The 23,784-nt window shown below is 37.5% G+C and overlaps 1 protein-coding gene and 1 pseudogene across 1 annotated transcript in view; one reads left to right on the top strand and one right to left on the bottom strand.

Annotated features, from left to right (window-relative positions):
* WNK3 (WNK lysine deficient protein kinase 3) overlaps positions 1–23,784 on the bottom strand; it is a 148,590-nt gene that overhangs the window by 112,561 nt on the left and 12,245 nt on the right. Inside the window, exon 2 of the mRNA XM_033118064.1 lies at positions 11,011–11,663. Within this exon, the coding sequence (XP_032973955.1) occupies positions 11,011–11,547 (537 nt within the window). The 5' untranslated portion in view covers positions 11,548–11,663. The remainder of the gene's footprint in view (positions 1–11,010; positions 11,664–23,784) is intronic.
* LOC117029590 (chromatin target of PRMT1 protein-like) lies at positions 15,674–16,813 on the top strand (annotated as a pseudogene).

Raw genomic sequence — 23,784 nt, 5'->3', positions numbered from 1 at the left:
TGCTGTATTACAAACTTCTAAGCTGCTAAGAGACTCTATCTTAACTGTTCTCAGCACAAAAAAGAAACCATAATTATGTGACATGATGGAGGTGCTAGCTAACACTGTGGTGGTAATATATTGCAACAGATAAATGTTTTAAATCAACATGATGCACACCTTGAACTTATACAGTGTTGTCAATTGTATAGATCGACTCAATTTTTTTTAAAAAAGGCTTACAAAGAGTTAAGGTACTCAAAGAACAAAAGCAAGCAATGTTAAACTCAAAAGAGACCTAAAAACAAGTGTTTATGCTTTTCTGTCAACCTAAGATGACTAATAAGTCCTAAATGTCCCTATAATTAGCTAAAAGTCTTCTACTAGTGATAGGTCAGCAGATCTGCTCTGAAGAATAATGAATAAACTTTGATGCCTTCTGATTAAACTAGTAAATACAAGTCTTTCATTTGCCAAACTAAACTACTCCACTTTATCCTTTGATCTTATGGATTAAAAGTAGTCAGCATTAGGAGCAAACAACTTTACAAAGTTGTAACTGCTACCCCAGACGTACTGCTAGAGGTAAAGTCCACTAAAAAGGTATGGCCAGGGTCTTCAAAGGTCCACTTCTAATTCAGTGAGTGGAAAGTAAACCTGTCAAAGTAGCACCAAAATCCAGAAGAGAGCTTTCAGCTACTACAGTAATTCTCCTTTAAACACGGACACACACACACACTATTGTATTAATGATAACTACTTTGATAAGGTAACTTTCACACATTGCCAATGAAGAGCTCTTACACAAGAAAGGAATGACGAACCATAAATGGCAATGAGCAGAGACAACTAAAGGAGCGGACATAGTCAGAAGCCAGGAAAATTACAGTCTACAAAAATGATCCCTAAATCTTACTCTCTCTAGGCAAGGTCACCCTCCAAAAAGCATCAAATATCAATTTTTAAATGTTATAAATGTTAATTTATATGGCTGATAAAGAGGTAAAATAAAATACAAATTTACCAAATAGATTTCAACTACTCCACAGTACTTTAAAAAGAATTAGTCCTTTTATGAATGTTAACTAAACACTTAATCTATTATAATATATGGCATGCTAAAAATGTACACAAAATCTTTCCGGAGACAAGACACAATACCAACATGACTAACCTGCATGTGTATTTCTTCAAGATAAGAAACAATTTATTTCCAAAAAGTAAACTATGGCTTTATCAGCTATGTCTCTTAATGCAAACACCAACAATGAACTACAGAACCAGGTCAGAGGGTATATGGATTTGTTTCTGCAAACATGAAAGAAGGAAGAAATCATCAACAATGTTATAAAAGCTGTATTATTAAATAACTTGTTCAAATAAGGATGAACACTATTAAGGCTTCAAAATGGTGCTTAACTTACAAAGCAGTCTATCAATGACTCTTCTGGATAAATACGAAGTTGCTCAGTATTTTATCACTAGCATTTAATGAGCAAACATATACCACATGTTTTATAAGCATTACCTCTAATCCTCAACATTTTATTTTTCAAGATGACCTGTAGGTACTCAAGTTCCATTATGCTGTTCTTTATTTTTTGTATATCAGAAATAATTATTTTTCTTTTTTAAAAAAAGTAAAACACTAAGACTTCAAAATGTTAAGCAGCTTAGCTTGCTAAAGGTATCTGACTAGCACAGGCAACACTGGAACACAGGTCTGCCGAATTCTGAAACCCAAGAACTTTCTAGTTTATCACTCCACCACTCAGAAACAATATTCACAAAAATGTCTATAGATACCTCACTCACAAGCCACTTTTCATGGAAAAACAGTGTACAACCACAGAACTACAGCTGAATGAAACAACACACTAGGGCAATGGCAATTTGTAAATAGTAACATCAAAGAATTAATTAAGAAATCAGCATATATAAGCCACAGTCTGGCCATATTAGCATGTTAAAGCTTTTAAGGGGTGTCTGGTTAGCTCAGTTGGTTAAAGCATGGTGGTGGTAGCAACCAAGGTTGCCGGTTCGATCCCCATATGGGCCACTATGAGCTGCACCCTCCTTAAAAAAAAAAAAAAAAGAAAGAAAGAAAGAAAGAAAGAAAGAAAGAAAGAAAGAAAGAAAGAAAGAAAGAAAGAAATCAAATTTGTTTAAAATAAAATTCAGCCAGATTGTTGCATAGAGAAATAAAATATCCATCGACTGTTGAATAGAGAAATATCGTATATGCATATAATGGAAAATTTATTATTAAAAAAGCTTTTAGACAGCAATGTATTAATACTAAAGAAAGGTAATCATCAGCGGTGGACAAGATAACATATGGAAAAGGGGAATGAAACACAGAACCAAGTTCACTTGTCTTCCAGTACCATTGAACAAAGAGGACTTGAGCATCCAGAACATTTGGTCAGTCTATTGTCTTAGCAGGAGGACACTGAGGAACATCTAGTTCCTTTGTTCTGACTCTGGACTTACCAGGCCAGCTTCTGATTATAATTTAGCTTCCCATGTATGATGTGTGATCAAAAAATAAGGTGAATATTTAAATTTAAAAAAATTATTACAGTAAAAGATACACTGCCCTTAATCCCCCTCAAAATACTGCCCCTCGCTTTGAACACACTTATCCCATCGTTTTTGCCACTTTCTGAAGCAGTTCTGGAAGTCCTCTTTCTTTAGTGTCTTTAGTTGCGCTGTCATGGCTGCCTCGATGTCCTGAATCCATTCAAAACATTTTCCTTTCACGATCATTTTGACTTTGAGAAAGAGCCTTAAGTTGCACAGTGCCAGATCCAGTGAATAAGGTGGATGAGGACACACCGTAATGTTTTTATTTGACAGAAATTGCCGTACCAGAAGTGATGTGTGACATGGAGCATTGTCACGACGGAAGATGAAGACACTCACGAAAGAGGACTTCCAGAACTGCTTCAGGTAGCCAGAATGATGGGATAAGTGTGTTCAAACCAAGGGGGAGTATTTTGAGGGGGATTAATGGCAATGTGTCTTTTACTGTAATAATTTTTTTAATTTAAACATTCATTGTATTTTGTGATCACATCTCGTATCTAGCCTACAGACCAACTACAGCATTTGACCTAACAACTATATTCCTCACTCCAAATTAATAAATTTGTGTCTTAGATTTAGGCCTTTAACTTAGATCGAATCAATCTCCCCATGTGTCCAGCCACCTCTAGACATTGATAAAAGGTTAAGGCCAGACTTTAAACAAGGGCAACCCAACCATGAATCTGTTCCTCAAGCCAGAGAGTGTCCTTAAATGACACCATTAATTAGTACCCCTTGAGTTTCAGCAGTTTAATGCTAAGAACTTTATTTTAAATAAGGTCAATTTAAGAAATAATTTGTTCAAAAATGGTTGAAACCATAAAAGAATGATCTGCTCAAATAACTAATGAAGGGGAAATTCTTAAGTCATCTATACAAATGTTTTATATATATAATTGATGGAATACAAATCCCTGCTCTGCCCACTTGGACAAATTACTTAATATATCTAAACATCAGTTTCTAAACCTAAAAATTAATTATCCCTATCTCATGTAACTATTGGGAGGATTAAATAAAATATTCAAATTAAGTACCTGTATAAGTGCTCAATTAATATTAATTTTGATAATGGAAAGTGTATACCATATTAATAACAAGAAATACTAAAGGTCCTCAACAAATTCCCCAATTTTGGGGTTTCCGGAAACTCAACAGTCATACCTAGGAGGAGACCCCATAAAACCAAGAGGTAATTCCAATTAATAAATGTAAAAGGAATTGTGATCATAGAAACATCACCATTGGCCTGCCAGCCAGGAAGGAGGCATGGGCATGAAGCCTGTTGCGACAGTCTGGCACAGGGCTCTGTCAGGGCTCCTGTGACGGGGGGGGGGGGGGGGGGGGGGGGCACAGGGCGCCTCAGGGGCTCCTTCACGGCTCCTGTGACGGGGAGGGGGGAGAGGGGAGGGGGGAGAGGGGAGGGGGGGCGGGCCTGGGCTGCCCAGCACTGGGTGGAAGCTCCCGGGCTAACACTCACTCTCCTCCTCCTGACTGCTGTGCTCAGGTGTCAGGAGCCGGCACCGCCAAAGACTGGAGGGCCACCCAGATCATCTGGAATAGCGTTCACAAGACCAACATACCCGAACGCCACCTTGAACCTCCTGGGAGGCGAGGACAGGCTCTGCCAGGATACAAGCAGTGACGGATCTAAGCCTTTCCCATGTTATGGTTATAAAACCTCCCCGCCGAACGGATGTGGCGCTCCACTATTTGGTGTTCATCTTAACATCGGCATCCCTTCCCTGACAAAGGGCTACAACTACCACGACAAGTGTTGAGACCTGTAGCAAAAGCAAGAACGACTGTGAGGAGAAGTTCCAGTAGTGCTTCTCCAACATCTGCCAAGACGTGCAGAAAACACTGGGACTAGCGCAGCACGTTCAGGCATGTGGAACAACAGTGGAACTCTTGTTTGACAGGGTTACACGTTTAGGCTGTAAACCATACCTGGATAGCCCACGAGTCGCCGGTAGGTGTCGCTGCGAAGAAAAAAACTGATCTTTAAAAAAGATGCTGATAGTGACAGCAGATGAGGATGGAAGAACATAATCTTTAGCAAAGAGCTAATATTCTTACAACATAAAGCTGCCTTATTTCTTTGAAAGGATTATTTTAATACTTTATTTTGACAGTAAAACTTCAAACTAAAAAAAAACAAATCACCATTATAACACCACAGTATACTTATTACAGGCAAGATACACCAGTGGATGCCAAAACAATGGGGGAAAGATTGAGGAGAAACAGATTTTTGCAGTCTCAAAGTACTCTCAAGATATTAACCTACAAAGGGAAAATACTAACTTTACTGTATAGAAAACCTATCAGACACCCCCCAACCAAGTGATCAAGGTTATCATCACCAGTAATCCTTATCAACATCATGTACCCCCTGCTATGATACACTGAGAACGGTGCATCATTCCTGTGGTATTCTTGCCAAAATTCATAGCCTAAATCTAATGAGAAACCATAAGGCAAACCCAGATTAAGGGATGTTCTACAGAATAACTGAGCAGCACTCTTCAAAAGTTCAAGATCATGAAACACAAGGAAAGACTAAAGAACTATCACAGATTGAAAGAGACTGAGGGAACATTAACAACTAAATGCAATGTGGGATCCTTGATTGGATCATAGCATTTAAAAAGGACATCAGTAGAAAAACTGGTGAAATCCAAGTAAATTCTGTACTTTAGTTAATAGTATTGTACAAATGATAATTAAGTTCCGATAAATCGTCTCTGGTTAAGATATTAACAGAAGGGAAAACTGAGTGAAGGACATATAGGAATTTTCTATACTATCTTTGCACCTCTTCTGTTAGTAGCAAATTACCTCAGACTAAAAAGTTAAAAAGAGAAAACTAAATAGCAAGAGGAATGGTATCCCTGACGCCTACTTCTCCCAACCCGACGATTTCCTGCAAACAAACCTATATTTAACAGCCCTTTCATCTGTTTTCACTAATTCCAATCGCCAAACCTCCTTCTTACTCTGAACTCCCTCTAGTTATGCTTTATGGAAATGAAACTGTATCTGCTTTTTCTCCCCGTTAATGTCCCTAGCACTTAGCACAGTTCTGATATATTATAAATACTAAATATTTATTTGTTGAATGAATGAACAAATGAATGAATGGCAGCTCTGTAATATTATATTCATTTCCTATTGCTGTTGTAACAAATTACCACAAATGTGGTGGCTTAAAACAATGCAAATTGGGCGGCCGGTTGGTTCAGTGGTTAGAGTGCAGGGTTCACAACACCAGGGTTGCCGGTTCCATTCCCACATGAGCCAGTGAGCTGCACCCTCCTCAACTAGATTGGAAATAACAGCTTGAGCTTGGAGCTGAGCGGCCAGTTGGTGGCCAGTTGGCTCAGTGGTTAGAGCACAGTGCTCATAACACCAAGGTCACCGGTTCGATTCCTACATGGGCCAGTGAGCTGCACCCTCCACAACTAGATTTAAAACAACGTCTTGACATGGAGCTGATGGGTCCTGGAAAAACACAGTTCCCCAATATTCCCCAATTTAAAAAAAACACAGAAATTTATTATTACCTCCCAGTTGTGGAGATCAGAAGTCCAAAATGAGTCTCACTAGACTAAAGGTGTTGGCAAGGCTGTGTTCCTACTGGACGCTGTAGGTAAGAATCTTGTTTCCTTACCTTTTCTAGCTTTCAGAGGTTGCCCACATTCTTTGGATCACTGCCCACTTCCAGCAATTGCATCACTCCAACCTCTGTTTTCAATGATCAGATCTCCTTTGGACTACGGCTGTCCTTCCTCTCTCTCATAAGTACCCATGTAATTACACTGGGCCTACCCAGATAATCCAGGATAATCAACCAATCACAAGATCTTCAATTGCACCTGCAAAGTCCTTTTTGCAATGTAAAGTAACGTACTCATGCGTTCCAGGGATAAGTACAGGGACATCTTTGTGGTGCAATTATTCAGCCTACTATACGTATCAATTTGTTATCTATCAAGCAGATAGTTAGCTCAAAACTAGCTCATGGAAGTAACTGGAAAAATGAATATTTCTCAGACCAAGTCTGTCTCCTGCCGCTCACCCTTTCTCATTTTATGAAAGCATCTGCCTTTAGTTTATACTTAATAAAGTCATTTGACTAGTTTTTAAACAGATACTAGAACATACATATTTAAGCAAACTTTATCCCTCCTCCCTTAAATGTAATCATTCTTCGCCCATGAAAGTATTCCACTTTGAGGGCTGGGTCTGATGAAGACGATGGGAAATCAAACTGAACAACACTATTTGGGGTGTGGCTATATGTAATGAAGCATTTTCTTGTGTGACTCAAACAGAATCTAAAAATATTTCCAAGAGGATCATAACAAAAATACTTTTAAAGTATCCCAGAGTGAATACTTTGGACAAATATATTTATTCAGAAACAGAAATTCTAGCATATATTTTTAAATTACTTTTTCCTTCATTGGAAACTCAGCAGTTTTCACATTACTATTTAATTTTAATTTCACAATTAAATGCAAAGCTGATGTCTAAAAATATACTTCTCCCCAAAGTATTTTTAGATGATAAATGAAAACAAAATGGAAACAAGTTTCTCCACAATTTTGATAGAAGCTTTAGGTGTAGAAGTTTAGATTTTTAAGCTGTTACTTCCATTGCATTGCTTTGAATATATTCACTACTATAATGAAAGTGTCTTAGAATGCTCACTCACTCAACATGTCAACCTGCTACAATTTTCTCTTTTTTTAATCTTTCTGTTCAGTGACATTTTAGTTCAGTTCAGAGACTATAGCTAGATCTGTTACATGTCTAGTTAGATGCTACTTAAAGGAGGCCTGTTTAATTGCCCTGAGAGGCAAATAATCACTTATCTGATCCACTGTGAAGCTTATCACAAGCACACTCAAATACAGTTTAGAAACAGTCAAACAACAAAAATTTTCAGACATCAATGACGTTCTTCATTTGGAAAATAGCCCCACTATATGAAAACTCAGTTCCATCAAGAAAACAAATGAAAAATGTACTAGTGGAAGTATTTTTCCAAGTTATAACACAGCAAAAACTGGTTATGTTTCCATATGTAAAAGCTGAATGCTGCTAATTCTGAAGTTGTTAGTGGAGGAGGAAACTACTACAAACTCTTATGATTGACTCCTTCTAAGAGTTACTAAAACAGATCTTCAAGTAACATCTGACCAGGTCTTTCAACATCATGAACTAAAATAAACAGTCTTCTAAACAGAAATTATGACTTATAGCCCTCACTCACAGTAAATTACCAATTTACCAAGGTATTACCAAGGAATTTACCAAGTTCTTTACAAAGAACAATAGGACAAAGTCTTTCTACTAATGCATAAAAAAATCAAGTTATAGGAACCATAAAATATGACAAACTGTTGAAATGCATTATGGCCAAATCCAAAATCTGACCTACACCATCAAAGGGTTTGTTTGTTTGTTTGTTTGTTTATAACATCCTCAAAGTCAAAAATCAGCAGTAAAATCTTTCCCGGTTCACTGTACCTCCATGAGGTCAATGTATTCTTAACAAATGGATACAGTGTTTTTCAGAATTGTTACACAAGGCTTAAATATCCTCAATGGGGGGAAGTGCCATAAGAAAAAAAGATAAAAAAAACCTTTTGTTGAGTTGTGAATTTCAAATCCAACACACACAAAAATAAAATTTTAGAAAGAAAAGAACTGATTTCAGGGGAGAAGACTAAGCAAGAGGTGGTATGAATATCGTTTACATATTTTAATAATGTTAATAAATCAAAAATACATATCAAATTGATAGCAAAAGTATTACCAGCAATTTTATATATTACACATACATAAACAAAGATTGGAAAAGAATCTAGAATAATTGAAACATTCAAACTGCTCACTGGGATGTTATATAATAAAGAAGTAAGAATTTATGGAAAAAATACGATAAATTGTCCATTACAAACTGCATAACACTCACAGGAAGGTAATTCAAAGATGATGCCCTTATCCTTCTGGGATTCTAAATAAGTTACTTTTGCTTAATTCCAAATATGCAAAAAATGAATTGTATCAATTAATTTCACTAATTCTGACATTCCTTTCAGAATAGAAAATTGTCATTGTTGATCTCTGTGTAGATTAAAATGTACTTTATGTAATTTACAACATTTGCTCCACATGCGAGTCCCAAATCCAGCCACGTATCCAATTACCTGGGGAACATTTTAGAAATAAGTTCCTGTGCCCCCGTCTCCTGGAGATTTCGATTTGGAAAGTCTAGAGTGAATGCCAGGAATCAGTATACATAATGTGAAGCTCATGTTAGTGTATTAAGAAAATTCCTCCTCTAATTTCAGCTAGTTCTTGGAACGGGTCCCTTCTTTCAGTGCTTTTCAAACTCTGCTGTACACACAAATCACCTGCAGATGTTACTAAGAGGCAGATTCTGATTCAGTAGGTCTCGGATAAAGCCTAGGAACATGCAGTTCCAATAAGCTCCCAGGTGATGTCCATGCGGCTCGTCCAGAGACCACACTGTGCATCATAAGATGTTATGGGATCTTTGAATCTTTCCACAGGTGAGTGATAGAAGGGAGTTGCTACCACTAGGATATTTTCTTCAAGTTTTACCTAAACATCCTTAGCGTGGCTACAGTACACAATTTGCAAAATACTTGACACATCTTTACTATGTAGCCTACTACCAAGAGAATGGCAATTATTCCCCCATATACAGAGTATCACTTAAAGATGAGAGTTAACAAAGTCACAATGCAGAGATGAAATTAAAATTTACACAATTTTCAATATACATACAAGGATGTTGACCACAACCATGGTTATAATAGTGAAATATTGGAGAAAAATCTAGATGTCCAATAATAGAGGACTAAGTAACTTAAAAGGGCACCTATTAAAATAATGACATAAACATACAATTATTGGTAATGAAAAGATGTTCGTGGTAAGTTAAAGAAAAGTTTGTAAAACCTTATAGTATGATTCCATTTTGTGTGTGTGTGTGGGGGGAACATGCAGTCAGATATACATTTATGCAAAAGAAAGAGTCCAGTAAGATACATAACTAAATCGTTTAAAGCATCCTCAAAGTAGTGGAATTTCAGGTGGTTTTGACGTCCATTTGCTTGCATTATCTAATATTTCTACTGTGACACAGACCTTACAAAATTCTTAAAGGGGAAAAAGAGGGTGAGAAGAAAATCAGGCAAACACCACACCTACATACACCTTTCAAGTACTTGAAGGGCTTGAATGTGCTACTAAGTAACTTGCATTTCAAAGAGTCATTAAGGGACTTCCTGCACTTTGAAAGCATGTTAAAAATCAGTCTGCATCCCACCCAGATTTACTGAATCTGAATCAATGACAATAAGCTCCAGAATCTGCATAAGAAGCACACACTGACTTTTACAGATAGCAAAGTTAGGAAACCATAGTGTTAAACAAAAGGCTTACTAGAAATGCAGGGACTTAGACTAAATTTCAACCTATCTAAACAGCAACCTACGCCACATTCAGAATGGGTGGAATCAGAATACAAACATACATACCTACAGGCACAGAGACCACTGGAATTTGAACAACCTATTGGCTTTATTCAATGTTAATTTTAAGCATCTCATGTGAACACTGACCATTTGAGCTGATTGAGATCACAAAGGATTTCTTTATATTTGACCTATATCTGTCTGAAACTATTCTTATTACAAATCCTTCTGTGATGTTTATCCCCATTTAGTCATTCATTAGTTAAAAGTCCACATAAATATCTATTATGGAACCAAACACCTAAGTGATTCAACTACTGTCCTGTTGCTTTCATTTCTCCTTTTAAAACACATTCCAGCTGACTAACCTCAGTATATTCTGATTATTTCTTCCACAGATCCTCTTTGAGGTAAACTCAAAGGCATTGGGGAGTTTATATTAATACAAGCACTCAATCAAGAAAAGCATTTCCTGTTCTAAAAAACAGTACACGAATCCCCAAGAATTGGTTGAAAGAAAAAGAGAAAAGAGAGATATACAGAATATATCCCTAATATATCACACTCTCAAGTACTTATTATAACAATCAACTCATAAGGCATAAATTTATTAAGTTTTCAAAATGAGACATTAAGAATTTCAGGAATTTCCTAACGTTAATAAATTAATATAAGAGCTTTTTCCCAAGGAAAGCCACAATAGAGTTTTCCCCCCTCAAACCAAAGGGGGAAAATAACAGAAGAAAAAAAAGGTTGGCGTAAGCTCCTGAGGATCTAGGAAAGGAGCATAATTACAGGGAGGTGGGGGGGGGGTCAAGCCCTTCATTTTATTTTAATCCATTATACATTTTAATCCTAGATGACTCAGATGGCTAGGTCAGCTAAAACTGGAATTTATTAAAACCAAAAAAGATTATATACCCACCTGCAGCTCGCACCAAGCAACCTCAACCCATGTTTCAGTGTCCAGTCCTTTATATACTGTTTTAAATGCTCCTCTTCCTAGCTCTATGTCAAATTTCAGGAACCTGCCACTAGGAGAAGTAGCTACAGCTTTCATTTCTGCTTCTTCTTCCATTTCCTTTTCATTTTTCTCCTTGAAACAATCTTTTGAGGATTCGGAAGTTGCCTTTGAACATTGTGCATATTTAACTTCTTGTCCACCTCTCAACACATTTGTAGGATGTTTTTCTACTCTTGGAATATTTGTTGCAGTCTTTATTCTCTCATCTTTGGAGGAAGATTCAACAACTTTGTCATCTTCAGTCATCTCAACACTCTTTCGGAAAAATCTCTTCCTTTCTGTAGTTTCTCCAGAAGCAGAGAAGGTACCGTCTTTTTCCTTCAGTCTAGCTTCCACTGTCAAAGTTGCTGCCACCTGATGAACTCTGTTCTCCAATGAAACTCCATCAGGTTTCTCAGAATCTTCTGTGCTAGCTGGCTCCCCTGAATCAGTAGCCATTGTAACTAAGGTTGGCACTAAATTTTTTCCTGTTCTACTCTTCAGTCCAGTTACATATCAGGTATCAGAATTTTCAGAATGGACTTCCTTTTATGTGGTCATGTTTCCATAGTAACCTGAAGGGGGAAAAAGGGATATTTTTAAAGAACCCCACAAAGGAAATCATTAAGGAGCAAACAAATCACCTGATTGTTTAATCCATTTTTCCTTAATAAGAAGTTTGTTCTTTTTTGTGTCCAATCTTAGCAACCAGCAGACTCCAGGGACTGTGTCTTATCTTGTTTACCACAGTAGTCCTCAGTGCCTAGCAGGCTACTTGGCATATAGCTCAGTAAGTCTTCATGTTGCATGAAGGTTGGTTAGGAATCTAGTTCTCAGCCTCATCTATCAGTCCATCACATTTAAAACAAGTAACCAAACCCTGAGTTCACTAACCTACTAGGTAACACACAATTATGCAAAACAAGTACATAATTTCTCAGTAGGTGGTTTTTGTCTAAACTTCTGGAATTAATATGATAGTAGTTTTTTTATTGTGGTAAAATATACGTAATATCAAATTTACTATTTTAACCATTTTTAAGTGTACAAGTCAGTGGCATTAAGTACATCCGCAATGTTGTACAATCACCACAATCTATTTCCAGAACTTTTCATCATCCCAAACAGAAATTCTGTACCCATTGAATAATAACTCTCAATCTCCTCAGCCCCTAGCAATCTCTATTCTATTTTCTGTCCCTGTGAATTTGCTTATTCTAGGTAACTTATGCAAGTGTAATCATACAATATTTGCCCCTTTGAGTCTGGCTTATGTTTTCAAGGTTTCATTTGACATGTTTTCAAGGTTCGTTGATGTTATGGCATGTATCAGAATTTCATTCCTTTTTAATGTTGAACAATATTCCAGTTTATGTATATACCACATTTTGTTTATCCATTCATGGACTGGGTTGTTTCTACCTTTTCAAATTGTGAATAATGCTGCTATGAACATCCAATAGTAATTTTGAGTACACAAACACTTGTTAATGAGCCTGCCTTCAGATTTTAGCAGAAACTACTGTCATTAACACACTATAATCCTAAAAAAATATATATGGCAAGAAAGACTTTAAAAATATACATCCTCTTGAACCAGCAATTCTACTTATAAGGAACTTGCCCTAGAAAAGTCAAGAATCTGTGCAAAGATTTAATCATAAAGGCATTCATATAGCACTTATAATTTAGAAAAACTGTAACTAAACATAAGCCCAATAGAAATTTAAATATCTCAAAATGAGACAGGATACAGCATTTTAAACAACCACTAGTTTTTAGTGAGATGAAAAGATATTCCCTACATACAAGTATTATATGGTTAAATAAAATATATAAAACAAGCTTACATACATACACACACGATATTAATTCTGAATGGTGTAATTATAGACTTTTTCTCTCTTTCTGCTTTTCTGTATGCTCTAAAACTTTCCAAAAAGAAGATGTGGAATATATAGGGAAAAGGTTTTTCAAACGAATTATCACACCACCAATTAGAAAATTCTCTTCTCACAACAAATACACATCACAAAGTTAAGCCTGTATACCTATTATTGTGTTATGTGCCTTAGAAGGCACAATTTGTCATGTCAAAAAAATACACAGAAATATCAAATTTGAAAAACTGAAGGAAAATAACCCTTAACTAAAACAAACAAAATGCGGAGAAATACCCCAAATTGCCTAACACATTCAACACAATTCCTATCTACATCACAGCTGGTTTCCTTGCAGAAATTATCAAGCTGATCCTAAAGGTCATATAAAACTTCAAAGAACCCAAAATAGCCAAAGCCAAAACAATCTTGAAAAAAAATGAAGTTGGAAGACTCACATTTCCCAATTTTAAAACCTACCACAACGTTACAGTATTAAGACAGTGTGGTACTAGCATAAGGATAGATGTATAGATAAATGGAATAAAAATAGAGAATCCAGAAATAAACCCACATATTTATGGTCACTTGATTTTTCAACAAGGGTACCAAAACAATTCAATTGATAAAGAACACTCTCTTCAACAAATGGTGCTGGGACAATTGGATATCTATATGCAAAATAATGAAGTTAGATGCTCTAAGGAAAGCTTACTGAAAAAGACGCTAGGACTGAGTCTCACAGAAAGAAAATTAGCTGATCCAAGCAGAGAGAAGATCACAAGTCATGAAATAGCAATGGAGTAAGTGTATGAGTGGTACCATAAACAATTTACTCGAATATTATTATAGAAACAGGCAGATGAGAACAGAGAGTCAGTCACCAAGGAATTCTATGCCATACTATATAAAATCCGACTAGTTAGACAACTGCTGTAATAATCCAGAAAAGAGATACTGAGGTTTGAATGAAAACATTGGCAAGAGGGATAGAGTCAAGGTACATTAAAGAAGTACTAAATTTAAGATTTACTGCCTAAACGAGTATGATTATAAGGGGAAAGAAAAAAATCTATGATAACTCCAAGAAATTTGCCTATCAGATGACACTACTAGGACATAGCTGTGTTAATACCAGAGCTAAGAACTACAGTCATGCTGGAATTACAATGACCGTTCAGTCAAGGATGGACCACATATATGAAGATGATATTACCACATAGTCTAGATGTGTAGCAGGCTATATATACCATTTAAGTTTGCGTAAGTACACCCTATGATGTACACACAATGATAGAATTGCCTAACAATGCATTTTTCAGAACATATCCCTGTTGTTTAGTGGCACATGACTGTAAACTAAGGATTCATGAAGCACTCTAAGAGGTTACATTGCAAAACCAAAATACTTTGAAAGTTACTTAATAAGACTACCATTGCCTGCAAGTAAGAAAAGGTGACTAACAGCACCTCATTTAGGTGGAGATTTTTTTTCTTTTAAGTTAGTTCAACACAATTTAGACTTGGAAAAAACTTTAAAAATATATAAAGAGGGCCAACCCGGTGGCTCAGGCGGTTGGAGCTCCATGTTCCTAACGCTGAAGGCTGCCGGTTCGAATCCCACATGAGCCAGTGGGCTCTCAACCACAAGGCTGCCGGTTCAATTCCTCAACTCCCACAAGGGATGCTGGGCTCTGCCCCCCAGCAACAACTAAGATTGAACACAGCACCTTGAGCTGAGCTGCCGCTGAGCTCCCGGATGGCTCAGTTGGTTAGAGTGCGTCCTCTCAACCACAAGGTTGCCGGTTCGACTCCCGCAAGGGATGGTGGGCAGCGCCCCCTGCAACTAACAACAGCAACTGGACCTGGAGCTGAGCTGCGCCCTCCACAACTAAGATTGAAAGGACAACTTGAGTTGGAAAAAAAACCTGGAAGTACACACTGTTCCCCAATAAAGTCCTGTTCCCCTCCCCCCCAAAAAAAGAATATACAAAGAATCCAAATATACCCTTCACTCCATTCCCTAAATATTAACATTTTAGGCAAGATATTACTCACTTCACTTAATTAAAGGTCAGTTATTCAGAAACCTCAAGAGCAGAGATCTATAAGTAAGACAAAAGGACTTCTAAGCTGACAAAAATAGATAAAAATCAGAGAAAAAAAAGCCTTCAAAAATTTAACTGCAGTACCTCTTTTAAAGAGTAAAATATTACCAAAACTCTAATATAAAAATAGAAGGGCAAGTAGTACTGCTCTAATGCTCTAATAATTTTAACATGTTTGGTCACCTGGTTTCCCAAAATATAAGATAAGCAGTGACAAATAAGAGGAATAGGGAAAGGAGCTTTCCCTCAGTCTTTTAAAAACTAGCCCTAAGACAAAAAAAAGTTACTAGAGTGGCGGCCATTTTGTTAGGACTCCAAGCTGGAGTTGGCAGCAGCAGCTGTGGTGGCACAGACAAAAGGCAGGAAGGGACAGGCCAGGCAAGCAGGCGGACCCGCTGACCAGCCAGCCAACCAATAACAACAAACTAATCTAGCAATCTACCACTTACCCATCTAACCAGCCGCCCACCTAGTTAACCCCAGTCCCGCTACCATCAAGCCTGGTTCGGCTGGGCCCCTGGCCCGCCTGCTGCAGCTGCGGTGGCAGCCCCAGGAGGAGCACCGGCATCCTTTTCCTTCGATTACTGGGATTTGAAGATGGTGGCACTGTCAGCAGCGAAAGTTGTGCTAAAAAAATGCCACCAAGATGTGTCTAAATAACAGCTTTACTAATACAATGGTACCTTAGTTTAGAAGAACGTTCAAGTTCTGAAACGTTTGAAAACAGCCGACAGCAAGGCCGCAGGATCTTGCACTCAGCAGAAGCCCCGTGACATGTTCAACTTCCAAGGCATGTTTGAAAAACCGAAGCATTTACTTCCGGGCTTACGGCGTTTGTAAACTGAAATGTTCATCAACGGAGATGTTCAAAAACCAAGGTACTACTGTGTGCTGAAGAACAAACAGCTGATGTCAGTGAATATTTGGGCTTCGATGCAGCAACAGCAGCAGCTAGTCAGTGCCAGAAACAGACCACTGGCCCAGAAGATGGAGGATAGACCCTCTGTTCAGGGCATTGAAACTTAAACAGAGGGGCCAACCTGGTGCCTCCGGTGGTGGTTGGAGCTCCATGCTCCTAGCCAAAGGCTGCCGGTTCTATTCTCACATGGGCCAGTGGGCTCTCAACCAGAAGGTTGCCCGTTCGACTCGACTCCCACAAGGGATGGTGGGCTGCGCCCCCTGCAACTAGCAACGGCAACTGGACCTGGAGCTGAACTGTGCCCTCCACAACTACAATTGAAAGGACAACAACCTGACTTGGAAAAAATCCTGGAAGTACACACTGTTCCCCAATAAAGTCCTGTTCCCCTTCCCCAATAGTCTTTAAAAAAAAAAAAAAAGGAAAAAAAAACTTAAACAGAGCTTAAAGCAGCACCTGGGTAAGAGTTAACATCCAAACACAGCTAGGCCTGCACGTAGGGGCCCTGCTGGGGGAGCCATCTGAGGACGAGGCCTGCCCACAATCCAGAGAGGCTTGCCCAGAGGAGGCTACATGGCGGACGTGCCACGAGAACCCTACTTAGGGGCGGGATGTTGTTCCGAGGTCCGGGTATGATAGGTCGGGGAAGAGAGGGCTTTGGAGGCTGAAGCCGAGGCTGTGGACGAGGGGGAGGGACCCTTGCTCGCCCTGTACTGACCAAGGAGCAGCTTGACAACCAATTGGATGCGTGCATATCAAAAACGAAAGATCACCTGGATGCCTACATAGCACACACAGATCCTGAAGCCAATGATTGAAGCCTGTCTGCCCTCCTGTGAGACTCATGTTAAAGTTACCTGTCTATAAATAACCTAGAAATGAACCCAATTGCTGGAAGAACCTACCACGATAGGCTGTGGACTTATTTCCCACCAGTCTGTGCATTTAGTGTGTTCCTTTTACATTTTGATACTATGTTGTATGAAAACCTTTATTCCTCTGACTTGGATTTGTTTTTGTCTTGTTCTTCTGTTGTTTTTTTTTCCTTCGCCCAGACTTCTCTTTGAACATGAATATGTCAGCCTTGTGTCTAGGACACCCTCTTACCACTTCTGCCTCCCCTCACCTGTCATTGCTCTGACATTCTAACATTTCCTGAAAAGTCCCAGAGGGAGCCCATCAATGTTCCTCCCTAATACCTAGGTTCCTTGAGATACAATTCTGTTCTACATCCATATAATAGGCCTCTCTAAGTGTTCAGAAAATCTAGAGTTCAAAAATGCATCCCACCACGTTGATATTTTAGTATAGTAAAGTAGGAACATTGACCTAGTTACAGGGCAACATAACAGGTCACATGTGAAAACACCAGTGACTTGACTCAAGTTGCTACCATGTACATTGACACCAATAATGTGTGCTGGGTAAGGTATGTGCACCCTGAAATAATACTTAGAACTTCCCTCTTTTCTTTGCATCATGTCCTAAGGGGTACTGTTGCGTTGGCTTAACACCTGCAATAGGGGGGAAAGCCACCGGTTAAGGGATAGGGGTGGGAGAATGATGGCAAGATGCCTTCTGGGGAGGGGGTCAGAAGAGACCCATGCGAATTACTATTAACCTTGTGTTTATTCCAGTCTTGAGTTTCTCCATATATTGGCTTTGCTTGACCCTATTTCTCTTTTTTTTTTTTAATTAGTTTCAGGTACACAAGACAAAGTAATACTTAGACGTTTATCATTTATATCCCTCACACTGTGTGAACCCCCCTCAGACCCTATTTCTCTTGAAGGTTTAATTAAGTTCAACCATATTCTGTCAACTACTCCAAGTTGCAGTGGAATCTTGTATTTCTGGTGTATTATAACAAGAAATCGTTCTCTCAACTCAAAAGAAAAGTTACTAGAGACAAAGATGGACATTTTATAAGTATGAAAAGGTTAATACATCAGGACAATTATAACAATTATATATACATCTAACAACAGGGCCCCAAAATGCATTAAGATAAAACTGAAGAAATAGACAATTCAATAAAACGAATAGATTTCAATACCCCACTCTCAATTAATAGAACTAGACAGAAAACCAGCAAGAAATCTGGAAAACTTGGCCAGTACTATCAACCACCTTGACCTAACTGCCACCAATGAAACACTCCACCCAATGAGAGCAAAATACACATTTTTTTCAAGCACACATGGAAAAATCTCCAGAACAGATCATATACTATGCAATAAATCTCAATAAATTTAAAAGGATTGAAATCAAAGTATACGCTACTACCACAAAATAATTAAATTAAAAATGAACAAGGATAAGAGTAGATATATAGAGATCAATCCAATAGAACTGAGAGTCTAGAAATAAACCTTAAAATTTATGGTAAATTGATTTTTAACAAAGATGCCAAAACCATTCAATGGGGAAAGAACATTTTCTTTTGTTAAAAGAAAAGGTCCTGGGACAACTGGGTATCCATATAGAAAAGAATGAAGTTGGATCCCTGACACCATAGAAGAAATATACTTAAAGTGGATCATAGACCTAAATGTAAGAGCTAAAACTATAAAACTCTTAGAAGAAAACATGTAAGTAAACTTTAGTGACTTTGCGTTAGCAATGATTCCCCAGCTACAACAAAAATACAAACAATAAAATAGAAAATTGAGAAGCTGGACCTCATCAAAATTTAACTTTTGTGCTTCAAAGAATGCCATTAAGAAAGTGAAAAGTGGATCAACATATCATCCTCCTATCTGTGTAGCATTAAAACCACTAAGTGCTTTAAAAATAAAAAGTGAAAAGGTTTGGAAAAAACATGCAAATCATATATGTGGTAACAGACTGGTGTTTAAAACATATGAAGAATTCTTATAACTAAACAATGAAAAGATAAATAATCCAATGAGCTGAAGATCTAAATAAAATAGACAAATGGCCAATAAACACATGAAAAGATGACTCTGGGTGGTGAACACACAATGTGATATATAGATGATGTATTACAGAATTGTACACTTGAAACCTATGTAATTTTACTAACCAACGTCACCCCAATAAATTTTAATAATAAAAAAAAGATGTTCCACATCATTATTCATTAGGGAAATGCAAATCAAAACCAAAAAGAAATACTACTTCACACCCATGAAGATGCTACAATAAAAAAAGATAGACAGTAGCAAGTGTTGCTGAGGATGTGGAAAAAATGCACCCCTCATACATTGCTGGTGGGAATGTAAAATGTGGCAGCTACTTTGGAACAAAGTCTGACAGCTCCTCCACAAGTTAAACAGAGTTACAATATGATACCATCTACTCAATGAAATGGAAACATATGTCCACACAAAAACTTGTACACAAGTGTTCGTAGCAGCTCTATTCACAATAGTCAAAAGGTGGAAACAACCCGAATGTCTATCAACTGACAGCTGAACAAAATGTGTTATATCCATGCACTGGAATATTATTCAGCAACAAAAAGGAATGAGGTATCAACTTGTACATGCTACAACAAGGATGAACCTTGAAAACATTATGCTAAGCGGAAGAATCCAGAAGAAAGGACCACATACTGTATGGTTCCATTTGAATGAAATATCTAGAATGCAAATCTAGAGACAGAAAATATATCAGTTCTGGCCTGGGACTGAGGCATAGGAACAGGACTGACTGCAAAGCAGCACAACGGATCTTTTGGGTGTGATGGAAATGTCCTAAAATTAGATTGTAATCAAGGTTATACAAGTCTATAAATTCACTAAAAATCATGGATATTGGTGAATTTTGAGGTATGTAAATTATATCTCAATAAAATATGATGTCCCTCTTTCAGATCATAAAACATTTTTACTAAAATCAAAGCCATAATAATATAAAATATGCCTTTTTAAAACTACACTCTCTACCTCTCCCCACCATTCTGTCTACTCTCCTTATCTTCAGCCTGGCCTCCTGGGTTGAGAATCAGTGTTCTGAAGCGAAGAGACCCAACAACAATAAAATGTAATAGCTGGTAGCCTAAGGGTAAACAACGAATGAGAAAAACAAATTTTAAAAACTAGGCCAAGAACTTCACTAAGCATAGTATTATCTGGGGCCTTTTCATCGTGGATCCACTAGCTTCTTGAACATAAAATGAAGTTTCAGAACACAGGCTTTGGAGTGGGAGAAACCTGGAATCAAATCTTGGCTGTGCCTCTCATTCCTCAGAATAGATTTGAGGCAAATTATCATACTTAACCTCATCATTCTTGATTGCCTTTGTGAAATCTCACAGGACTGATATGAAAATAAAGTGAAAATATACGTATAAACTACTTAGCACGATGCCTGGCACAATACAATAATCAATACATGGAAGTTTTTATTTTCTATCTCTTAATAACCCCTAGTGACAGCACTACATTAAAGCACTATTCAACAATACTCAAGAAAATGTTAAATTATTTTCAGGAGACTCTATTTAGTAAGGCCAAAAAGTAGATAATACATTCTTTTAAAGCTTTATAGTAACACACCACGTTGGCATTGTTAAAGGGATATGCTTCAGTGACCAGGATAATATTTCTTCTACATTCAGCAATGTAGAAACATAGCTCAGTGACATGGTCCACAAGAATCAGGCCTCAAACTTGAAGTCTCTTACTGAGTTCGACAGCTATATACCATAACCCACGTGTGACCATATCTTCCTTCCTAAAATGGTAACACATTGCTCTAAGCCCTAGGATTATGTAGAAAGAGAACTGTAAAAGCACTTCTATAGATATTGAAATTAGAGGAAAAACCTCACAAATTGGCACCCCGTATGTACTCCTTCGACATGTTTGATATATAACCTTGGAGCATTTGAGTTAAAAGTTACAAATAATTTTTCCCCTGTAGCTTAGTTCTATTCATGGGAAGTACTGCATACAATCAGTACTTTGTCAAATCAGTAGCTCAAGAATTTCTTCAACTTTTGGAACCAGCAATTGAAAGAATGAATATTTAGACAGTCAAAATTACACAGAAAATTTCCATTAACAATCTTCTCTTTCTCTCATATACACATATTCATGCCAATAAAAATTTACCAAGTGCTAAGCACTATGTCAGGGATAAAAGAACAAAAGACATACCGTGCTCATGGATAAGAAAAATTAACATTATTAAAATGTCCAACTACCCAAAGCAATCTATACATTCAATGCAATCCTTATCAAAATACCAATGGCATTTTCACAGAACTAGAACAAATAATCTTAAAATTTATATGGAACCACAAAAGACCCTGAATAGCCACAGCAATGTTGAGAAAGAAGAACAAAATTGGAGGTATCACACTATCTGATATCGAACTATACTACAAGCCTAATCAAAACAGCATGGCACTGGCAAAAAAAAAAAAAAGACACATAGATCAACAGAACAGAATAGAGAGCCCAGAAATAAACCCATACCTATCTGGTCATTTAATCTACGACAAAGGAGGCAAGAATATATACACTAGGGTAAGGACAGTCTATTCAATAAATGGTGCTGGGAAAACTGGACAGATACATGCAAAAAATGAAACTGGACCACCTTCTTATTCCATATAAAAGAATAACCTCAAAATGGATTAAAGAGTTAAATGGAAGGCCCAAAACCATAAAACTCGTAAAACGAAATATAGGCAGCAAACTCTCTCACATTGCTCTTAGTAACATTTTTTCTGATCTATCTTCTCGGGCAAGGGAAACAAAAGAAAAAAGAAACTGGAACTACATCAAAATACAAAGGTTTTGCACAGCAAAAGAAACCCTCAATAAAACAAAGACAACCTACTAAATGGAAGAAGATATTCCACAATGATACATTGATTAGGTCTTAATATCCAAGTTGTATGTAAAGAACTCATACAACTTAACACCAAAAAAACAATCTGATTAAAAACTGGGCAGAGGACCTCAATAGACATTTCTCCAAAGAGGACATACAAATGACAAATAGACATATGAAAAGATGCTCAATGTCACTAATCATCAGCGAAATGCAAATAAAAACCACAATGAGATATTATCATCTCACATCTGTCAGAATGGCTATCACCAATAAATCTGCAAACAAGTGTTGGTGAGGATGTGGAGAAAACAGAACCCTCGTGCAATTGCAAAGTGGTGCAGCAACTATAGAAAACAGTATAGAGGTTCCTCAAAAAATTAAAACTAGAACTGCCTTATGACCAGGCAATTCCCCTTCTAGGTATTTATCCAAGAAATTCAAAAGTGATTCAAAAAGATATGTGCACCCCAATGTTCACTGCAGCACTATTTACAATAGCTAATATATGGAAGCAACCCAAGTGCCCATCAATAGATGACTGGATAAAGAAGGTGTGGTGCATAAATACAATGGAATATTACTCAGGCCATTAAAAGAAATGAAATCTTACTATTTAGGGGGACATGGATGGACCTAGAGGGTATTATGCTAAGTAAAATAAGACTGAGAAAGACAAATACCGTATGATCTCACTTATATGTGGAATCTGAAGAAAATAAAACGAAGAAGCAAAACAGAAACAGACTCATAGATAGAGAACAAACTGATGGTTTCCGGAGGGGAGATGGGTTGAGGGGCTGGATGAAAAAGGTGAAGGGATTAAGAAGTACAAATTCTTCAAATATATGGTGATGGAAGGAGCACTGTCTCTGGGTGGTGAACACACAATGGGATTTATACATGATGTAATACAGAATTTTACACCTGAAATCTATGTAATTTCACTAACAATTGTCACCCCAATAAATTAAATAAATAAATAAATAAATAAATGTGGCTAAACGTGCAAAAAAAAAGAAGTACAAATTGGTAGTTGCATAATAGTCATGGCCATGTAAAGTATAGCATAGGGAATCTAGGCAATAATGTTGCAACAACTATGTGCAGTGCCAGGTGGGTACTAGACTTACGTGGGAGAATCACTGCATTAATTATATGTCTAACTGCTGTGCTGTTCAATATTGAATGTCAACTATAACTGAAAAAAAATAGCTTTTAAAAAAAGAACAAAAGTCAGTCCTAGTGCTCAAAAAGCCTACAGTTTCTCCAAGCTTAAGCTATACTGCTATTGACTTCTGGTTCAAGAAGGTGAAGGGAACACCTATATATCTCTTGTACTTTCCAAGACCCTGGAAGAGTGATGGTAAAAGAGTACAAAAGTATAAATCACAAGTCAAGGACATGAATGGGAAATGGCATAGTAAATACAAGATTTCAACAATTTCTGATAGAGAACACACAGGAAAGAATTGGCTGATAACACAAGTCAAAAGATGCTACAAATCTAAAGTACTTACCGTGTTTCCCCCAAAATAAGACCTAACCGGAAAATAAGCCCTAGCATGATTTTTCAGGATGACATTCCCTGGAACATAAGTCCTAATGCATCTTTTGGAGCAAACCTTAATATAAGAGCCGGTCTTATTTTGGGGGAAACACGGTAATAGAAAGAGTTCCAACTCCAGAGGCAACAGACTTGCAGGGCAAAACCCCAGAGGGGCTCTACATGCGTGCAAAACAGACTAAACCCAAAGAGGGTCCGAGTGAGAAAAAGGCTGAAAACAGGGATTAACTGGAGGTCTGAGTTATGACCCAGTTGATGAACTCCCCCCAAACCCCAACCCAAAGAAAGAAACCCCTGCATATAGAATAACGAATTCAACAAACAAGGGTGAATAGGGCACCCCAGAGCAAAACCCTCTGCCCTCTGGCATTTGGGTCCTCCAAATGTGATAGCTAGCTACCCACCCACTCACCC

The sequence above is a fragment of the Rhinolophus ferrumequinum genome, chromosome X, assembly GCF_004115265.2.
Source record: "Rhinolophus ferrumequinum isolate MPI-CBG mRhiFer1 chromosome X, mRhiFer1_v1.p, whole genome shotgun sequence".
Classification (NCBI taxonomy): Eukaryota; Metazoa; Chordata; class Mammalia; order Chiroptera; family Rhinolophidae; genus Rhinolophus; species Rhinolophus ferrumequinum.
This window is presented reverse-complemented; position numbering and strand designations above follow the sequence as displayed.